The sequence below is a fragment of the Perna viridis genome, chromosome 6, assembly GCF_037379345.1.
Source record: "Perna viridis isolate PV_CMFRI_1.1 ecotype Kerala chromosome 6, ASM3737934v1, whole genome shotgun sequence".
Lineage (NCBI taxonomy): Eukaryota > Metazoa > Mollusca > Bivalvia > Mytilida > Mytilidae > Perna > Perna viridis.
The window spans coordinates 47950368-47973354 of NC_142450.1; the positions used below are offsets into that span (position 1 = coordinate 47950368).

Consider the following 22987-nt stretch of genomic DNA (forward strand, 5'->3'; position numbering starts at 1 on the left):
TAATGACAACTTCCTCTTCTCATACAAGCAAAAACATATGTAGAACACATATGTATGATATTTAAGAGATACATTTTGATCTTGTATGAAGCTAGAATTGACGGTTTTACAGCACAGATCATCAGCATAAGATGGCATAGTAATACAAAATTATGCAAATCATATGCAAATGTAAAGTACTGAAATTACGAAGTGCAAGAAGTCCATAACAAGATTAGCGACTTAAAAATGGCAAAAAAAAGTTTAAGATAGACATAATAAATTATGGTCAGTAGTGTTAGCTGAAATGCAGAAAATTATTTGACCAATGACAGATCATGATATAATTGGTGAGGAGATTATTGATGGGTTGAATCATCCCTGGTGATAGATGGTACAGCATAGAGGGTCACTTAAGATTACATATAATAAATCAGACTGATTAATAAATATCTACAAAAATAGTTAAAAAGAATCAATATTAAATATCAGTACATGTTTCTGATGTAATTTCAATTCATCAAGATTCAACTGTTATCAGACAAACTGTTTCTATTCATGCACACATCATATTTGGAAGTAACGGTATTTAAAAAAATATATATTTGTGTGTGTACAATACATTCATTGCATAACTTGTTGCTAAAAATACAATGCCTTTTCTTAAAACCAAAAAAAAATTATATATGTTTGTAAGATCTAAAAAAAAATCATAAATATATAGTACCTGACCAAAAGTCAGTAAATGTTTGATTACCCATTTTTAGCTCACCTCGCCGAAGACCATGTGAGCTATTGCCATCACTTGGAGTCAGTTGTTGTTGTCCGTCGTCGTCATCGTCCATTAATATTTCAAAACCGTTTTGCTCTGAGAATACTTGACCAATTGGCACCAAACTTGGTATGAGTGTTCCTTGGGGATATCCTTCATAGGACTGATTTGGGGATTTTTGATTTGTCAAAAAACTTGGCAGCAGCTACTAAAAATAGAACATAGGGGTCAGACAGTAGTTTTTTGCATATATCTCCAAAACTGTTAGGTTTAGCCAAGGTCTTTTTATTTCTGAATTGATTCTAATTATAAGGCCTAAAAAAAGGCTCCGGGGATCAAAGTTGTCAGAAAACTCCTTGTAATTGTTATTGCCTTTGAAAGGTGAAAAATTATGTTTTTTTACAGTTTTCAGCCAATATCTTGAAAACTATGATAGATAGAAAGAAATTTCAATTGCTGAAATGATCCTTACGATACGACCAACAAAAGTTTGCGGGGATCAGACTTGTAGGATCTCTCCTTGTTAGACTTATTGCCCTTTAAAGGCAAAAAATTATGTTTTTAGCAGTTTTCAACCAATATCTTGAAAACTTTAATTGATAGAATGAAACTTTCAATTGATGAAATGGTAAATTCTTATGGTAAGTCCTACCAAAGTGGTTATTGAGTAAAAATTGAGACAAAAAATGAACCAGGTGAGCGATTCAGGCTACTCGGAGCCTCTTGTTTTACAGGGATGATTTTTTTTTGTTTTTTAGCAGAATTTCGCTATTTCAAATCCGGAATTTACCATTACGATTTTTTTTACTGTATATTAACTTCCGATTTGCTAATTTCTGCTTTGTTTGTAGACTTCGGAAAATCATCCCTAATATGGCTACAAAAAAATTCTTCGGTGGTATAGTGGTATCACCCTGTTGTTTTCTGCATTGTCTGTGTCTGTCAGCTTAAAGATAACTTTAGTAAATCTTATCCAATCTTTCTGAAATTTTAACACATTGTTCCTAGGGATATTCTGAGGGTTGTATTGATTTTGGGTCTTTTTCTGTGCCCCTCTTGAAAATAAGGGACTAAAAGGGGGAAAATGGGTGTTATCATTAATATTGATAGAAAAAGTTAATGTTTAATTACTTTTTGATGATTCAAATGTCAATCTATTCCTTTTGAAATTTTGTCTTTAAAGTGTTTACAGTTAGACCTATTTTGAACAGTTTTAGAGTTTTAAAAAGTGGTAAGAAATTAGACAATGCCCCCTAAAAATCTATTTTTAGCCTGATTTTATATTGGATTCCTTATGAAAATCCTTGCCTGCATTTTATAATAAGATTTCTGATATCTCTTACAGTTTTCAAGTTATAAGGCCTAAAAGGGCCATGCCCCCAAAAAATCAACTTTTATTTGTGTGGTCTGATTTTGAAAAAAATATTTTCATTGGTTTCATTATGAAAATCCCTGCCTGCATCTTAAATTTCTTAGTTACTGGGAACAAAGCTGAGGTATTTGATTAACACCCTTTAAACTTAACTTTTTCACAGTTAATTGAATTTCAAATTTTGTGCTGCTGGTACATGTATATTGTGTCCTAATGAGTTGTGTCAGTTATAAATCCTATGTTTAAATGTGTCAAAAACTAATATAATTCCCACACCAGAGTTCATTTGGCTGCAGTTGTATCATGCTGCGCTTAGCGAAGCTTTTTATAAAAAGAAGCTACATGAACCCATACATAAAGAAATGTACTAGGACTAATATAATATAGATCTGATCAAGCTTGTATTATTATGTTATAAATGTTCTCAAAAATGATTTAGAATTAAATGTGCATGCATTTATACCCTAGATACCATTAATGAACATTGTTCTATAGGCAAAGACATTTATAGAGAATTACTCTACTAATCAGCTTCAAATGTAAACACAACATAAAAACTTCACCAGATGATAAACCTACACAGTTCTTACAATATCTGAATCCAGAGATTTTATCAATATATTGAAATGATGGAATTAAGTAATACAGACATTTTTTATTGACTTGTGAAATATAATGTTTGGATTCAAGTCTTTGATGTTAAATGTGTTAAGTCTCCTTTTTATAGCATCACTGTATTTACAGATTATACATGTATATTGATTTTACAGGATGAAACATGTTAAAGTCTCTAAAGTACAGTTCTCCAAGAAAAAAATTACAATTTTTTTAAGTAGAATGTTTTATATAGGTAGCATTTATAAAATGTTCCCTGTACATGATATCTCCTGCTAAAACATAACACTTTCTTCTTAAAACATTTACATCAAATTGAGATAAACACCTGCATAGAACAATTACTAAGGCACTCAGGATTATATTTTAGATATTCATTATCCTACCAGGGCAGATTCAGGCGGGGGTGTGGTGGGTGTGTGGCCCCCCCAAAAATTTGCAAAGCTTGGATTGTCAGGGATAGATTTAGGTGGTTTTAGGTTGAAACTAATTTCACGCTACTTTTATCACAAAAGATATCTACATTGCACCCACTCTTGAAGAATATTTCAAAAATTTAACCTGTTGGTCCCCCTAATTTAAAATCCTGGATCTGCCCCTGCCTTTCAAATTACTTTCTATTGTCACACAGTGGAAACAGGTTGAAATTTGGTTGTAACATTGAGTTAGAAATATTTAATTTTTCATCCAAACTTGACAAATAAGCTGTTACTATAATATATATAGTGATCTCATCCTAAAAGGTCATGTGAGATTTTATCATCATTTGGGGTCCGTTCGTTGTCAGCAGTGTAATCCATTTACTTTACTTTAAAAGTCTTCTCCTCTGAAACCACTCTGTGGATCATTACCAAAATTGATCATTAGCAACTTAAGGTTATCACTTTAGAAATTGTATCAGTTATACAGATCAAGCCTAGAACATGGCCACCATTGCTATTTTTAGACCACAGGGGTCAAGTCACCAATTTCTACATATATCTCAAAAACTATAAGAGATATTGGAAAATATATTTTACTCTACTTCTGCAGCCTGAAGAGCTCTACTATAGTCTACATAGCCGACTCCTGGTTAGAGTTATTGGCCTTAAAAGATAAAAAATGCATTTTTTCCATCACCTGACCGTTGATCAAATTTGTACGACGACTTCTTTAAGAGTTATTATCCTTGAAAGGCAAAATATTATGGTTTTTTTGTCTTCTTGAAAACTATCTAAGATAGAAAAACACTTTAGTTTGATGAAATGATCCTTGCGATAAGTCCTACAAAAGTCCTTGTGGGTCAAAATTGTCAGACAACTCCTTGTTAGAGTTTTTGTCCTTGAAGGGCCAAAAATTACTATTTTGCAATTTTTCAGCCATTATATAATGAATAAAAAACTTTCAATTGATGAAATGATCCTTTTGATAAGTCCTACAAATGTCTCCATTGGGTAAGAATTTTCAGATGACTCCTTTTTTGAGTTGTTGCTCTTGATAGGTGAAAAAGGATGTTTTTTTTCTTCAGTTTTTTGCCAATATCTTGAAAACTATAATAGATAAAAAAAACTTTCAATTGATGATCCTTCTGAAAAATCATACAAAAGTCTCTATCAAGTGAAAATTGTTGGATGACTCCTTGTTTGAGTTGTTGCCCTTGAAATGTGAAAAATGAACCAGATGATTGATTCAGGCTCTTGTTCTGTCTATCCATCACACTTTAGGTTAGTAGAAGGTAGACAAACAAATGGTTTATCAAGTCATTTCAAATCTGAACACAATGCTAGTTGGACTATGGTGTATAGTTTGGCATTCAGGGGTTTTTCCTTACCCACCTTAAATTTAATGGGGTATATATTACTGCCAAACGAGAGCTTTTCTAGAATACTTAGTTGCAGTTTTATGTTCAATTTTATAAGTTTTCCATGTAACATTTTGACTGATTTAAATTTTACAGCTGTACTGTTGGTAGAATTTTCCTGGCAGATTGTTGGTATACTATGGTTAGTTAAACACTACCAGAGCTGTCAATCAGAACCACCAAAGAAAGCTGCATTAGGTGTGTATACTATCAAGTACATGTATATATATATTTAATTATATAATATTAAGGCAGCTTAGTTTTGCCTGTGATTTATTTTTATAATCATAAATATAATTTGCTGCGAATGAGTCTGTTCATTATGTTATACATATTAAAAAGAATGTTAATCATGAAAATAAGTAGTAGTGGAATCAAACTGATTTCTTGAGAAGTAAAAGTAAATTGGTTGACAGTATACATTGTATACTTTACAAAATTTTACCAAAATATTTGGTATTTATAATGCATAGAAACTTCAATATGTTCAGAATCAATCGTTCTTTTCACAATCATTTCTCTCTCCCTTCACAATGTGATTGAGGTGTCATTATTATTATTCTGTTTTAATGTTAATAATTAAAGACTTTTCTGAAAGGCTCAGGACTTATGTTAGTTAATTCTAACAATTGTTAATTTTTCATCCGTTTATGGATTGATAAACTTTAAATGATAACAGAGAATTTGTTGTTATCCGTTTGTTCAAAGATAGCCAAAGTGATTCCAATTGATGTTGCATTTAGAGTATTTGATAGAAGGAATCATGCTCCCTCTGTAACGACTCTTCTAAACTGAGTCAACAGTCATTATCCCTCTCAATGACCTTGATGTGGAATGTTCAGTCCAATCAATTATTTATCGTTCCTCCCACTGGGTTAGTTAATGTTAGCTTTCCATCTGTATTTTGATGCTACAGCAACTATTTTCTGATCAAAACCAATAACCAAGTAATAACATTTAAGTTTTTCAATAGCAATTCAATTACAGCTATGTTCGGCTAGTTCTCCATTATTGATTTGCTGTCACTTCCGATTTCAATGATTGCATATTTAACTTCCAAAAGATAAAAGGTTTTAGGCCTTTAAGGAATAAAAAACAGAATAAATGATTTTAGTTTCTAAGAAAACTTGTAGTTATAGACACCATAAAACTTAAATATCTCGTTGAAAGTCCAGCAGTCTGTGCTAAAACACTATCTATGGCTAGACAAATTTTGAACTGCATAATGAAGAACAAGCAGTGATGGTTTATATCTGCATGAAACTGTCACAATAGTCTTAGGCATACTTTATCCTATGGTCTGGCAAATTTCTCTTCAGGAATAGTCTGTAGTTCTGTAGTACTAGTCACAGGCAAACTTTACCTAAATGTCTGGCAAACTTCTGTTCAGGCATAGTCTGTAGTACAACTCTCTGGCGAACTTGGCCCAGTCATCTGGCAACATTTAATTTAGTCATTGTCTATAGTACTGTAAACCCAGCCACAGGCAAATTTTGCCCAAAGGTCTGGCAAAATTCCCATCAGGCCTTATTTGTGATTCCCATACATACTTCATGTACTTTTTCTTATGGTTTAAATATGATTCTATAAATATAGGAATGGTGTAAATGTGTTTTAAATAATGTTTTCAATAGTTTCATCCTATTTACATATTGCCACACGGTAGGATATAGTAGAAAATAAATTACAAACAAAACATGTTTCAAGGTTTCAATATAGAATTAGTTCCTTGGGACCTTTACTGTTTTGAATGAAGTACTGACATATGTCTGCTTACTATTATAAAAACAAGAATTTGTTGATATAGTAAAAATATTTGGTAGGTTTATAGTACTATGTAAGACTCCCAAACTTGTTCAAGAACTACCTGATCTGTAAAATGGTTCTTTAAAAAGTTTATTTGGATGAGAGAATTTAAATTTGATTTAAAAAAATGAATCAAGTTTGAAGAAACTTTTGTTTATATATCAGCTACTGAAATAGATTGTTTGGTTAGTAGTTGAAGAAATTTCTGGCACTGGCTGTTTAAACTCTGAAAGAAATATTTTGCATGCAACAAGTGATTAAGAAAATCATTAAACACATCCATTTATTTTCCATTAGCATGCAATTTATTTGACATTCTAATGTACTTGAGATATTGTAATTTTATATCACTAATCATGAAAATAAAAATATGAATGAATAAATAACAAAAATAGTATTTTTCTTAATTTTTATAATAGTTTGATTAAAAAAAAAATTCTACAAGTTTGCTATTATATAAACTTCTGTCAATTGAAATGTTTAAGTTGGTCATCCATATAATAATAGCTTTAGACATCAGAGACCAGATTCTGTAAAATGAGTCTAGTTAAATGATGTATGGGACTTTTTATCGGAATAATTGCTTTTTTTTAACCTCTGGGACTAAAGTCTTTTATGAGAGTCCAGACAGTTTGTGATGTTATATCATTTAGTTGTGTAATTTACCACTATAGAACACAGAGTCTGTATTCCATAGGGACTATTGAAATGATGTATGTTTTATTTTGTGCAGGGATGCAAATTTGATAATGGCTTCTAAAAGAAGTAAAACATATCATTTCAGTTCTGACTGTGTGATTGACCAAATTGCATTCTTAAGTTTAAAGTCAAATTTGTCTAAACTGGAAGTCTGGTGGAATGTAGATCTCAATTCAAACAACTGTTTGGTTCATACTGGTTTAAAATGATGAGATATTGATTTGAATAAAAATTGATTTGTTTCAAAAGTTGTTTTTGTTTATAATTGAAAGCTTATTTAAATGTCAGAATTACATCATACATTGTGGTATGTATAGTCAAACACCAAAATTATAAATGCATACTTTCAATGTTAGGTTAATCATTTTTCAAAATTATTTTCATTTAAATGTGATTTGTGGAAATTCTCTTTGACTTCAGTATGCATTTCGGTATTTATTTTAGTGATACTACCGACATTGATTTAGCAGCAGTTAAGGCCATCACACTGCAGTTACGACAATTATTAAATTAATACCAGTGTACATTACAACCTGAATGACCACTTTTGGTTACGATCATAATATCCACTTTTTTGAATGACTGTTTTACAAAAGTATTGATAATGTTATGCAGTGAAATATACTTTAATATCAACCTTTTAATAGTAAGTTATGTTAGAAATAAACGGGTTGATAAATGTGGACATCTAACTCATGAAAATGGTAAATAAATAAGTGACCTCACGATTTATCTCCCATTTTTGGCTGATGTTAACTTTTCATTACGACCAGCTGCTTACCCCCCCACCCCCCCACCCCCCCGGTGAATGTTGACTGCATTTTGTTGGATTGATACACTGTGACCCCAGTCAACTCCACCAGTGGATAGATTTACCTAGATTCATGCTGACTTAAATCTGAATTCTTCAAAAACTTAAGACAAAAGCAAAATGTACAGTGATTGGGTTGGGATTAGAGGGTCTATGCTTCTTTTCAGTTGAAAATTTCTTATTAAAATAAGTTTTTACAAAGGAAATTTAAAAAATAACCTATTGAAATTTTGTAATTTCATAGAAAAAAAAACCATTGTCAAATTTACATTTCAATCACTGCACTGAATTAACACTGACATGTTTAAGTTGTACTTCATCCTAATATTTATATTTCATGTTTTGATATTATGTTGGTTTTTTTTTGACAGCCATCATAATAATAAATTGGATTATAATGCTATCAATAATAATATCAACGTGGTGCACCTATGACTCTGCTGGCAGAAAGTGGGTCAAAATGAAAAGATTCCAGGAAAGTCTTAAAGAGAAGACCAAGCGAAATAAACGGAACAGTGGCAGGAGAAATTGGAGACAGAGGTATGAATACCATTGTTAATTTATTCTGACAACTTCTGACATTGTCCCATTCTTTTTTACCAGCACAACTATACACAGGCAAATATTTCTCATATGAAATTCATGTGAACTTCACGTGAAATTAACATGACTATCACATGAAATTCACTAAACACTAATTTCATGTGAATGCTCAGTTCACCCAAATTTTACGTGAACTCTGTCACAAAATTTATTTGGTCAATTCAGGTGAAAATGATGTAAAATAATATTGCCTGTGTACTTGTAATACTTAAATGTAAATGAATTTCTTTTTTTACCTGGAGTTTATGAATACAAGATTTTTTTAAAATTGATTATAATATTAAAGAAAAAGGCTTCAAAGGCTTTCCTGAAAGAATAGAGTTTTATTGTTTCTAGGATGACAGTACTTAACTTTGTTCCCACATTTTGTCTTCATCATTCCTTTTAATATATGAAATAGGAATCTTGAAAGAAAAGACAAAATGTTAATTAGCTTTTATTTTCTGATTTGATTTTTACTCTCAGACTTATACTCTTATATCATTATGATATCTTTAAGTATATATAAATCTTCTAGTTCTGGTCATTGCATGCATTTTCCTTTCAATTTCATATTTTTATAAACAAAAGTTTTTCAGACCAGGATATTTTATTATTTTACTGGAGGTAAACTGGCAATGCCTGTAACAATCAGTTCTGCAATGATGTTGGCATTTTGGTAATGACCTGTTAGATTAATTGCACACTAATAATAACACTAAATTAACTGTTATGTTCTGAAAAAAAAAATGTATCAAAAGTCATCTTTTTTAGCTCAACTGGCCATGAAAAGGCCATTTGAGCTATTGCCATCACTTGGCATCCATTGATGTTGTTGCTGAAATAGAATATATGGTGAGGCCAGCAGATGTTCGTATATATCTCAGAAACCGTTAGATTCAGCCAAATTTTCTCATTGGGGTAAAAGTGTTTAGAATGATGAGATCTATCTGTGAAAATCTTATGACCCATGTTGGAGTTTTTCTCCTAAAAGCTACAGGACAGAATTCAATGAAAAATGGTATGATTGTTCATTCTGCACAAAATGACCCTTTTAATTTTTTATCCTTGATAAAACATGGCCACAATTTCTCAAAATAAAACCTTTTTTTTTTTTGCATTTATCTCCAAAACTGTAAAGTTTAGCTAAATTCTGCCAAATTAAGATATGTTCACCCTTGCAGCCCTTTTTGGATGTTTGTTTGCTAGTTTTGGTTATGTTACATTAAACATCTCCTCAAAAACTGCTGAACAGAATTTGTATCCATCAACATTATTATTAAAATATATTTGCTTTTACAAAAAATAAAATGTAGCTTATTAAGCCTGGTAAGCAGTTCAGATTCTTTAGAACCTCTAGTTTTTAATTGGGCCAAACATATCAAATGTGTAGTGTGTATTTGAGAAATTGATAACTGAATATGACAAGATGGTTAAAATATGTAGCTGTAGGATGTGTGATAAAAACTACAAGTATATGTCCACTTATAACACATGCAGGAGTAATGTTGACGCAAAATGTGAAAAAAAATACTAAGAGATTTTTTTAAATGAGTACTAGTAAATCAGGGTTTTGATTGGTTGAGAGTGGTTTATAGTGTTAAATAAAATCTATTGTTTAATGCTCTCAGTTTGGTTAGAGTGGCTAGGTTATCATGAAGCATACTGTAGTGGCACTGACTTAAAGTGATGTTGAAAATTAAATAGTTTTAATGACTTTGACATGAACAAGCTTGTCTCTTCCCGAACATAAAATACAATAACAATAGAGAAACCCTGTTTTCCAAAACAGCAATGTTTTATCAACAAGCTCACATGGGGCTTGGGTTCTGTTCATGAGAATAAAGTATGGTCTTGTACAGAAAGTGATCAATAGTTTTTATGACATCTTATCCTTTGCATGACTCTTTAGCAGACTTGTACTTAAATTTACAGTGTAAATAAACTGAAGAATTCTACAATATGGAAAATGATACTTATTTTAAACTACATTAAATTTGTAAAAGAATGATAAATCTCGATATTGTGTTTAAAGGATTACAGAAATAAAACCTTCATGCTTGGATGATATTCATGCATATATATGATATTGGAATGAAATAAAATTGTGTAATTATTTGCATATATATCCCATATAAGCATGATATTCATATTAAGAATGTACACCAAGCAGTTGATAAAGAAGTTTATCTTAGGGAAACAGGAAAAAATGGATTGCCTGACCTGGCCAAATAGAATTAAAATCAAACTTTATTTCTCATTTTTTTTTTATTGTGAAGTGCTGAATATAGTTTTCAAATATCACTTTTCGATAATGGTGATATAGAGAGACTGTAATGTTTTTAAACCATCAAATTGAAAATTTCAGTGTTTTCCATAAAAATGTATGAAGTGTCTGCTTCTTGTAATAGTGTAAACTGTCTGAGTGAATAAAATATTTTACAAAATTTGAAATGGTAACTTGGATTTTGGCATTAAAAGATGAATCTTTGCCTGATATGTTTTCTTTTAAACAGTTTAACATCAAATATTTATAAAGATCATGAGTCTAAAAACTTTGTTCTAAAACAGTCATTATTTATCAGTGTCCTCTTGAGTAAATCCTATCATTAAAAACAATCATCTAATGACATAAAACAGCAACAATTACCTAAAGTTCTGATAAAAGCTTCAAGCATTAGAGTTGTTTATATTAGCACTTAGAATGAACATTCTATGGTTTTGGCTTTAATTCTCTTCAGCTAAATACCAGAGTTCATACAAGGACAATTATAAGACTTGGTAATGCTCTCAAGAGAAGGAAAGAAAATAAATAGTGTATTGGCTTCTATTGATTAACAAAGTTCTATCTTGTTGGAATGTGTTCAAGTAAAACTGAAAAAAGACAAGAATCATGAACAATTTCAGTTTGGGGGGGGGTGTTAATGACTAATTTGACTTACATTCTGAACCAAAAACTTTCTTCGATTGCTTTTGCTGGTACATGTCAGAATTTAAAATTTTACTTTCTGCATGGCAGTTTACTCATTCCAAACAATCTTAAATGCTTCAGATATTTTGATGGGAGAGGTACACTCTTTGAGAAACAAATAGATTTCTTATTGGTTTTGTAAATGATACTATACAACCAAATGTGTCTTTCAGATTTTAAAGTCTTCTATGGATATTTCAGACTAAAGGGTTTTTTTACAGCAACTACAACTTAGATGAAAATACCAATAAAATGATAGAAAGTTTTAATCTACAATTTTTCAAAAGATTAAGTTTCAATGGGAAAACTCTAAATGCAGATTAACTTTCCTACACTTGAATTTTGCTTTCCAAGCTAAATAAATCATAAAAAAATTCAATCTTTCTACTTGCCAAAGGGAATGATATATAACTTTCCCATACCAAAATTTCACTTGCCATGGGTGGTACTAGAATACTGATTATATTTATAGCACCTTCTTGTGAGTTTTTCAGAAGACTTTGAACCCGCAGGGCAAGAAATCAATTTGGATAACGAGGAAGGTGGTACTATAAATGATTTGTGACATGAATTGACCACATCCATTAATTGATATTCAGGCACAGGTAGCTTATGGTCTCAATCCACGAGTAGTCATTTTCGTCAGAGGAGGAGTTGTCCATGTGCAATATTTATGTTAATGAGGTTGGATATTGTATGGCTGTTTTCCAGTTGAGTTCTAAGGGAACACTTGACCTTTCATGCAATATCATACAAGTTTTCTAGTTAGAGCATATTTGGTCTTCCTCTCATATTTATTTGGGAAAAAGAACAGTGGAAAAATCTCTTTTCATATTGCAACCTTGATAATTGCATAAGACATTTATTAGGTAATGGGGTAATGGCTATTAAGTCAAGGGAAGACAATTTTTATTCCAAGAACTCTGTAACAAATAAGAAACTACTAATACTTTGGTTCAATTAAATGTAAAACTTAAATTTGTGAAAAGAAGAAGGATCATCATACCCTGAAAATTGGACAAACAAGAGAAACTAAGTCATAAATAACCAAAGGAATAGGCTGCATGAGTTTACACCTCTTTATGCTGGAAACAATTAATTTATAAATGAGAACAACAAGGCAATCATTACCATCATCATTATAGTTTTACCCATAATGAGCCAGACAGGGTGCTATGCCCTGTGGTATGCCACCTGTAGGTATCACTGCATTCAGTATATCAATATTTGATGAAGTCATTCTGAGTTGGGTAGGAAACACTGTTAAACTTAACAACACCTAACCTAAGAGAGCATGCCAAGTGAAGTGTTACTTAATTATCTTCTGTTGAGCTTAATTACTTCTTTCTTAATGAGAATGGAATGTTTTGGTGATGCAATTTCCCCTAATAACCTCTCACTGAAGCTTCTGTTAGAAAGTCTATTGACATTTATACTCTCATAGTAAATGCATGGAGTGTTGAATGTTTATAGTTCATTGTATGATTATGCTGTATCTTGTAACCAGCCAAAATAGTTTCAGTGTTTTTTTACTGTGAAGAAACATCACTCTAAAGATTCTTTAAGTTTTTGAACTCTTTTATTTACATTTTTTGATAGCAACTGTTTTATATAAAGTAAATGATGAGTTGACACCTCTGGACTTATTTTGGTGTGTGAGTGAAAGAAGTGCATGCATGAATATAATCAATTGTTGTTAATGTAGAAAAATATATACATATATTTTATATCATGTAATGTGTGCTTTTTCTTTAATCCTGCATCAACCACAGTTGAATTTAAGTTAGCTTGATAATTTGATAAAATTTTTGATTGAAATTGTAGTGGTGTTCATAGGGCTGTTTTATACAAGATCATTGTTTAAACATTGGTTAGGACTCCTTGTGATTTTATACATACATATTATTAAGTCATAAATCTTAAGTAAAACTGATTAATGAAGTTTTACCACAGAAAAAGGTATGACGAGGGACTGTGAAGTGTTTTGTTCAGAATTTTCTTTGAATTAATATCCTTCATTTAATTCGTCAAAGCTTGGATTATAAATTTCAAAAGTGAAAAAAGGGAAGTAGATTATTTGTCATAAATGAAAATGAGACTGAAATGTTAAATAATAAATAATATTCAAAGTTCACAGTACGATTTGACCTTTAACCCTAAATCTTGCATGCATTGTATGGTGGTTGATGCATGGAACCTTGTGCTGTATTAGATATTTATGTGATGTTTTTTCTTTATTTAGGAGTAGTTTTCTGAGGCTAATTTTCCATTACCGTGATTTGGAGAGGTAAACCTTTTAGTTGAAACTCTTTTTTTCATTTTATAAGGATTTGACATTAATGTAACAATAATACATATCTTAACCCTGCATAACTGTAATAGGTCAAGAAATGCTGTCCTATAAAAACAATATTTGTTGAGACAAGAGGCTTCTCACTGATAAATCATTCATGAAACTAGTTGTTAAAATTCCTCAACACTTTCATTTGCAGTAATGCTTCCTTTTTTTAAATTATAAGGCCTCACAATTGTAGAGAAATGAGATTTCTCATGTTATGATATGAATTGAGCAATTTTAAGTATTTTAAAAGTAAACAGTTGAATGTTGTGACAGGATTTCTTGATTATATTCCCTTATTTATCTGTATGTATCACATGAATAACCACATGAAATATGATATTCAGATTTTTATAATAGTCCTTAGGTTATTTTTTTCTCTGTCATATTTTGCATGCTTAATTAAAATTTACTTTGTTAGCTATTTTCATATAAATTTTTTGTGTATTTCTTAATTTTAACCCTAGATAGTTGATTTAGAACTACCAATGTGAAATATAGCTCTCTTGTTTTTATAACTGAAGATCTTTGGGTATTTTTAATGTCAAGTCCTTTACATTAGTTTAGTTTGCATTTTCGATAGATTGATTATGTGTACCCTTCAGAGATGGTATGAAAATTAGTATTTTGCCCACTTTTTAATTGGGATCATTAGGAGCTTAACCGACATAGCTATTTCTGGAAAATAAAGAACAATTGCAGGTGACTTCTATTTAAAAAACAGCCCATGAACAAGTAGATTTACATGTCATTTACTCAGGTAATAATTATAATGACTGTAATTAGGGTTCCCCCACAACAAAAGTCTTAGATACCTTTTTGTGAGAAGCATTACTTAAGCTATATTTTTTCGCCCTACAATGAAGAAAGTTTTTTTTTTCATGTATGGTATTTTGCTGTACAACCTGAGCATGAGAGCCAGTGATCTTTGACCTTTAGATGCAGTTTTATTATTTTTGCTTATTTTATGTAACATATTTGGTCTAGAATTTGTTTTTATTTGATTTACAAAAAAAACACACATTAAACAAAGATAAATAAACAAATTAAAAAGCAAATAAAATTGAAGAAAACAAAATAGAAACACCAAAACTGAACAACAACAAAAAGCCTTCAATAAACAGCAAAATCACCAACCAGTGCTACAGGATCATTACTATATCTATAATATTATTGAAGTCAAAAATATGTACGGCTGCCAAGAAGCCATTTGCATGAGATATGCCAAAATATTGGTAGATCTGAGAAAATAAACAAAAAAAGATTGAAGAATATTTAATTTGCTGAAAAATGTAAGTGCAAGTAAGCATGTTAAAAAGTTTTGAAAATGAAGTTCTTGAGCATGTTTAATTATTGGGCCAATATTTTGCTTTATCATGCCATCTCCTTTGACATTGTGTAACATGTCTAGGTATAACCAGGTGGACAGAAACCAAGAAAATTATTCATGTGGTAAAGGAATTTTTGCATCAGAGGAAAAAAAAAACTTTATGGGTTTTGAAAAACTGTGCATCTTGTTTATGTTATGGCAATCAGGTATTCAACATTCAGGTATAATGTACTGTAACATGTCATAAACATGCGACGCTGGTGACATCACAATAAAACATTTTTATAATGTCCTGTAAATTGAAAAGGAATTCAGTTAAGCAGAGCATTCTAAATTGTCATAATAATCACAGTTAATTTTATAAGTGAGAAAAATAATTACAAAATGCAAGACCAGGAATTCTCAGACAATCTTGGATAAGATTTCTCTGTCTTGCATTCTTATCTTTACTGAGAAATGTTTTTTTCCAATATCAGTAGTTGTGGCCTACAGCACTTGATGCCAGTAAAGGCATGCTAAAAAATGTCTGTACAGATCTGTGATAAAGCCTGACTTTTATTTCCAATACTGAGAAAGACTGCAGACACTGAATACCGTTTGCTTGAAATTCATTATATAGAAATTGGTTTTTGAACCCATGAGAGTTTTCTCTTAATTAACATCATTATTCAGTTTTTAATGTTAAACTGTATAGCTTTATAAAAAATGAATATGAATATAGCAGTAGAATGAATACAGGAAAATCCATTATCATTCAGACTAAAGTCTATTAATTATAAAAGATTTATTGATTATAATTTCCATAGACTAATTTTAAGTATAAAATGGAAAAATTAGAATTGATTGAAATTGTGGTTGATAGAAACAAAACCAGTTAGGATATCCTTCTTATAGTAGTATAAATGTACTTTTAGATCATTAAAGAAGTTTACTTACTGTTGAAAAAGGATAAATTGCATACAATTGTCAATAACAACATATGCATAGGGTGCAAACAATCAGTAATGTTTTACTTTTCAGTTGCCTTTAAATGAACACTATTCTGTTCTAACACTACACTATTAAATGAAATAGAAGTGAAATAGAAAAATAAAACAAGTCATCATCAGGGGCGGATTCAGGTGGGGGTGTGGCAGGTGTGCCCCCCCCCATTAAATTTGCAAGGCATGGGTTGTCAGGGGTATATTTAGGCTGTTTTAAGTTGAAACTATAATTTCTTGCTAATTTTACCACAAAAGATATCTACATTGCTTCCACTCTGGAAGAATGTTTCAAAAATTTAACCTCAAAAAGATTTTATCTGTTCGCCCCCCCTTCCCAATCTAAAATCCTTGATCTGCCCCTGATCATAGCTCATACTTGTACTAGGCATATAGAAGTATAGAATAAAATGATGACAAATCAGAATTTGTTAACAGTTACTACTCAGCAAAGTTCATTATATTTAAAACAAACAGAAAACATTATTGAACAGTAGATTTATTTAAATAGGTATAATTAATACATCAAACATGTTGCTCAATGTTGACACACATGTTCTGTCTCCCATGATAATGGCATGCAATCACCAAAGTAAAACATTCAATTAATGTTACAAACTGGGTGTTCACAATCAATACAATTTTTCTGTTGTAGGACAGGAAAGGTCACTGTATCATATGAAGTAAAGACTTTAATTGGCCTTTTATAGAAAATTACTTGGGACAGATTCTATTTGTTTTATATAAATTGTCTCAATTGTTAACACTGAGTAGAATGCTGTAACCCTTCAACTTCATTTGTCATAAGCAGAAAGAGTTCTCATATGAAGATAGTGGAAGTTTGGACATCATTTGCTTATGGAAATATCATTGATAGTTTTAAAATACCAGTAGTTTAAGACTTAATCTACTGGCTTCTTTTATTAGGGCCTGACCATTAAAAGTGGTGGTTGCCCTATAGTGGTCACTCTGTCCATCCCTCCATTTGTTCTCATGTCCGTCCGTTATAGATCATTTTTGGGCTGCAACTTTTTCGTCTTTCAATGTAGGCTTTTGATATTTTGCAGGTGGGTAGATCACCTACAGATGATGTGTCAGTTACCATGGATATTGGCCTATGACCTTAAACTTTGACCTCAAGGTCGAATTCCTATTTTTTCACGGACAAACTCTATCCTTGCTGTAACTTTTTTGTCTTTCAATGTAGGCTTTGATATTTTGCATGTGGGTAGATCACCTACAGATGATGTGTCACTTACCATGGATATTGGCCTAAGACCTTGAACTTTGACCTCAAGATCAAATTCCTGTTTTTCCAGTGTCACTTTTTTGTTGTTCAATATGGGTTTTTGATATTTGGCATGTGTGTTGATCACCTATATCAAATTCATATATATATGGCTTAATTTCCACAGTGGGGCCCACAGAGATGGATTCAGTGATTTCTATTATTATCTTTATCTTACAGTTAACTTTTTATAGCAAATGAACTTATGCTATAATCATTACTCAGGTATTTAGAAGGTCGAAATAAGTGGTGAAGTATGGACTTTATATAGGTGATACCAGTTTTTATTTTGGGACATCCTGATTTGTTTTTTTTTTTGTTGGAATAGATACAGAAGCACCTAGATACAGAAGCACCTGTCAAATATTCTACAGAAACCGCTAAGAACAACATTTCTTTAAAGGCAGGACTAATCAATTGTAATTTACCGAGACCACATCCTTGTAACTTGTCGAGAAATATACAAATCTTTAATATCTGCATAGTTTTCTACTTTGCCCTATCAAATTGAATCCCCTGACATAAATGTAGATTCAAATGACAGATACGCTGTTTCTTAGCAGTGAAATATTAAGTTTTTACAACTGCATATTATGTAATGCAGTGTTTTGGCACACACTTCCTGATACATGTATAAACATCATTTTACTGAACAAAGGAACAGTAAGTCTTTAGAAGCTGGATTTTTTTTTGGGTCTGTTGGAATTTTAATTGACAAAAATATTCAAGATCCAAGAATTGCTGGCTGAAGCCTTTAAAAAGTATATCTACCATGTGAGATGACAAGTGAAGTCATTAAACAGACTTGAATGTTTTAAACTTCCTGATTAAATGTCCAGTGGGTTCACAATAATAAAACAGTACTGACCTCACTTCTCTAATTATTTCCTTCTTTAATACAAGCTCTTAAATGTTTTATAGATAATTTGAACATTATTTTGTGTCTATTAGACAGCCAATGACTTGGTTGTGTCAGTGTTGGAAACTATCCTTTTTTATGGATTCTTCTTCTGGTGCCTTTTGGTAATAAAGTTAAATTGATTTGTAATTGTTGCAGCAAGTGACTTCTATACAACACAACATCTTGTGAGCTTGCATTCTACAGTTTGTTATTAATTTGGTACCTTAAATTTTAGCATTGTGATATCTAAATGTACTTACAAATCTTATGTTTTTAGTAAATCATTTTTCTGGTTTGCAGGTCTTTGATAAAATAGTTAAATGGCGTTGTGAAGTTTGTCCTTGGCTGAAGATTACTTGTACTTCAGAATTATAGTAATGGTTTAAGCAGTTTTTGAAGTTTAGATGTTTTATTATTTGGTATTGATAACACATGTATTGGAAGAGTAATCAAGGAAACAAAGATTCTAGTGAAAATCAAAAGAATGTAATCCAGGCACAAAGATCAGACATGGAAAAAAGACACACAAAAGTAAATGAGTAACTTGAACTCCACTAAAATGCGTCCTCTGGTTTTCTAAAAACACCTGCCAAGTTCCTCATAAAAAGTCAAGTTCAGGGTAGACGAACAAGGAAAGGAAAACTATGACACGTTGAACAGATCAGTTTTCATGATGCAGATGTTTACACCGTAAAGATCCACAAGTTCATGATGATGACTATAAAACTTCTGTAGTGACGACTTCAATCTTGTAGCAACATAACCCAGTTATAGGTAGAATGGTACTATTTCTCATTATTTTAGGTTGGCCTTTTGTGTACCCTTTTTAAGTAAATATTTCCAGACACTGTGATTGGACAAATTGTGCAGATACTCAAAATGTTTTATTAATTCCAGGCTCTAACATTATTATACTTTTAAAATATTACATTATATTTTTTGAAAACCATTTTATATAAATATTATGAATTTTTAAAATTTATGTGCCATTCACAGAAAAGGGGGAAACTTTGATCGCAATTTTAGTTGGAAAAATGAAGATATTACTGCAAAAAAGTCAGTTTATAGCTCTGTCATAGTTTTAAAGGTATGAATTTTTCAAAAGTTTCACTATTGTCACCTATGGGAAATAAATAGTACCCTTCTACCTATAAGAAAGCCTAATTGTAAGAAGTTTATGGTGATACAAAAAGTCTGCATAGTTACAGCAAGCTCTGGCATAACGTATGATTTGTGATATGAAAACTCCATACGCCATAACAGATGTGGTACTTAGTAGTTGTCTCAGATGGACAGGTACACCATGATTTTTGTGCTTTAAAAATAAGGGATAGTTAATTATCTATACCCTCTAACTATCTGTGAGTAATGTTAAACATATTTGGTGCCTTAAATGGAATATATTTACAACTAATAATTTTAGAGGCTGTTGGCCGTAGCTGAGATTTTATATTGACTTATAAAAAGGCAATATTTTATAACAGGTTGAAGAAGTTTATCAAATGTTGTTACATCATTCTTCATATGATTGTTCACATACAAGAACATTCAGTAAAAGATTCATATTATTCCTTGAGTTTTTTGCACTCATACTGAAATAATGGAAAACACAGAGATTACAATACCTATTAGATCATTGACATGAGTGGTGTCTATCAAATTTCCTGCCAGTAATTCTTGTGGAATAAGTAAATTTCCTTAAAGAACAAGATCCATTACTTATAATGTGATTTCTCCCATACAAATTAGGTTAATGTCCTCAGTATAAAGGTCAGTATTGGTTTAAACAATTTTCTCATTTGTCTGGAGGGCATCAGTTTTAAGATTATGTTAATGTCTGTCTTTAAGAAAAATAGCTTAACAGTTAGGATTACTGTTGGTAGAAGATGATCTACATTTCCTAGGGAATCTTTGATCCCATAAAGAGAAATGGTTTCTGATAAATGTACAAGAAAAGACAATGGTATTATACAAAGTGAGAGATAAATGAATGAAGTAACCATCAAAGAATGATCACAAATATCATAGAAAACAAGGATTCCATACTTGACTTAAATCTTTTAGTGTTCCCATTATGTTTTGGCCATTGACAGAAATATTTTATGTATGGCACACAAAAAGTGTGAGATTTGAGCCCTGCAGGTGCATAGTTCTCTGAATTTAAGGATTTTTTTAGATCCCATGTTTTGGACATGTTTGTTATTTAAAGTGCCAATAGCCTTAACTGCAACTTTCTCTGGTCAGAATTCAGGTGGTGCTGCAGGGGACACAATCGTTTCCTCTGAATGGCCGTGAACCTGGAAAATTCAGGGTAAAATGGAAAACTGAATGCCTGTGGGCCAGGGTAGGAAATGATCCTGATAAGAACAGAATGATACTAAGTGGATCTACAACATCAAAAAGAATGACAATTTGAATCAGCAGAATGCCAAGATAAATAAAAAAAACCACCTAATATTTTTTTTTTATTCATTTCAGGTGTATACCTCTCACCCAAAAAATGAAACTTTAAAGTGTATACCATCCTGAGGCTAACTTATTTGCTGGTTGAATCTCTCCTGTTATATAAAAATGACCACCTACCTTTCATACTGCCGTATTGGCCCCCTTTTATTTGAAAATGACCCCTTGTTTTACTGTCAAGGGGCCACTGGACCCCTTATGCATTTTTTTTGGAATGAACACTGATAAAAGTATGATTATGTTTTGGGGTGAAAAATGAAGATTGATTGCCTGAATGTAAATGTAGACTGATAGCCTGACTGCACCTAAAATTCATAACTCTGCTGAAAATTGAATTCATAACTGTTTTGAAAATTGAATTCGTAACTGTACTGTAGATTGATTCCCTGACTATACTGTCAATATCTCCTCTGACTTTAATGAAGATATATTTCCTGACTATTGTGGATGATTCCTTGACTGTACTGTAGATTTCTCCTCTGACTTTGATGAAGACAGATTTCCTGACTACTGTAGACTGAATTCTGTGACAGTACCATAGACTGATAGCCAGACTGCACTGTAGAATGACTTCCCTAACAGTACTGTAGACTGGTAGCCAGACTGCATTGTAAAATGAATTCCCTGACAGTACAATAGACTGATGGCCAGACTGCACTGTAGAATGAATTCCCTGACAGTACCGTAGACTGATATCCAGACTGCACTGTAGAATGAATTCCCTGACAGTACTGAAGACTGATAGCCAGACTGCACTGTAGAATGAATTTCCTGACAGAACCGAAGACTGATAGCCAGATTGCACTGTAGAATGAATTCCCTGACAGTACCGAAGACTGATAGCCAGACTGCACTGTAGAATGAATTTCCTGACAGTATCAAAGACTGATAGCCAGACTGCAATGTAGAATGAATTCCCTGACAGTACCATAGACTGGTAGCCAGACTGCATTGTAAAATGAATTCTCTGACAGTACAATAGACTGATGGCCAGTCTGCACTGTAGAATGAATTCCCTGACAGTACTGTAGACTGATAGCCAGTCTGCACTGTAGAATGAATTCCCTTGCAGTACCATTGATTGATTTGTTCTTGTAACCATTATTGAAGTACTCTTACAACTTCAGACTCCACTTAACTTAATTGATTAGAAATGTCTTCTTGTCCACAGTATTCCCATTTTCATTTATACACATAAGGGCAGCTCAGAATTATTAGGCATTACAAATCTTAGAGACATTAATTCGGAGTATTTGTTATAAAAATGTTTCTATGTCTTGGTTCATGTGAAATTTGCTTTTTTGTTGCATACTTAAAAATGCAGGATTATTTTTTAAGCATGTTTCCCTTTATCCTTTTTGACAACAGTTACTGAAACCCAGAGTCCTTCTCTGAGGAAACCTTAAAATCTAGTGGAATATGACAGGCATGAATATATAGATTCTATAGAGTAGCAACTCTTGCATTGAAATGTTTCAGAACCACAGCAAACTATGAACTGGAAGTTTTTTTTTTGTTTGTTTGTTTGTTTGTTTTTTTTTTACAATTATGAGATATTTTGTATAGTGTTGTGAATTTTTACCTTTTGAAGGAGTATTATTTTTGTTTATTATAAATGAATAATTCAATTAGAAGGATTTAACCACAATTGAAAATTTCATAACGAGGTCTTCTTGTTTAAGCTTATTTAGTGTTTTTTTTTTAAATTACCATCCATTATTAGGTACAAACTTTGTAACAAGTCACTGTGTTCTGACATGTTGTTTGAACATCCTCAATAATGGAAAGCAGCCTTGAATTCTTCTAAGTAATATTAATGTAATGGTCTGAAGCAGATCCTTTGTTTTAAGCTATAACAATTGATATGAACTTTTTTTTATGAAATTGAAAGGCTATGAAACTTGAACCATTAACAATGTTGAAAGATGTTTTTTTTTCACTGATTTATTCCAGGTTTAGAGTAAAGAAAATGGAAATAAGTCCAGGCCTCTTCTTTCTTTTATAGAGAAAAGTTGACTGAAGTTGACTATTTAGGTACTCACTTCATCATCCAAATCCTTGCAAAAGACACTTTGGTGACATTTGTTAATGCAGTTTATCATGTTTTTAACTTGTTTTCCTTTGTTTCAGAAAAGCTATCCGAGCTTATGAGGAGAGCTGGGATAGAAGATTGCAGCTTTTGTGCTGCTGTGTTGAGAGAAAAGGTCGAAACAGAGTATGTATTTATTGTGGTGGCATTT

The 22987-nt window shown here is 31.7% G+C and overlaps 1 protein-coding gene across 4 annotated transcripts in view; it reads left to right on the plus strand.

Moving 5' to 3' along the window:
• Nucleotides 1-22987, plus strand: part of LOC148615349 (diacylglycerol lipase-alpha-like) — a 58583-nt gene that overhangs the window by 9748 nt on the left and 25848 nt on the right. For 2 of the 4 annotated variants that reach the window (XM_088590255.1, XM_088590258.1), the window contains 5 exons: nucleotides 4675-4776; nucleotides 8266-8434; nucleotides 9068-9103; nucleotides 13690-13734; nucleotides 22878-22962. In XM_088590255.1, coding sequence (XP_088446381.1) covers nucleotides 4675-4776; nucleotides 8266-8434; nucleotides 9068-9103; nucleotides 13690-13734; nucleotides 22878-22962 — 437 coding nt within the window. The remainder of the gene's footprint in view (nucleotides 1-4674; nucleotides 4777-8265; nucleotides 8435-9067; nucleotides 9104-13689; nucleotides 13735-22877; nucleotides 22963-22987) is intronic. The other 2 variants (XM_088590256.1, XM_088590257.1) reach the window with 2 other exon arrangements.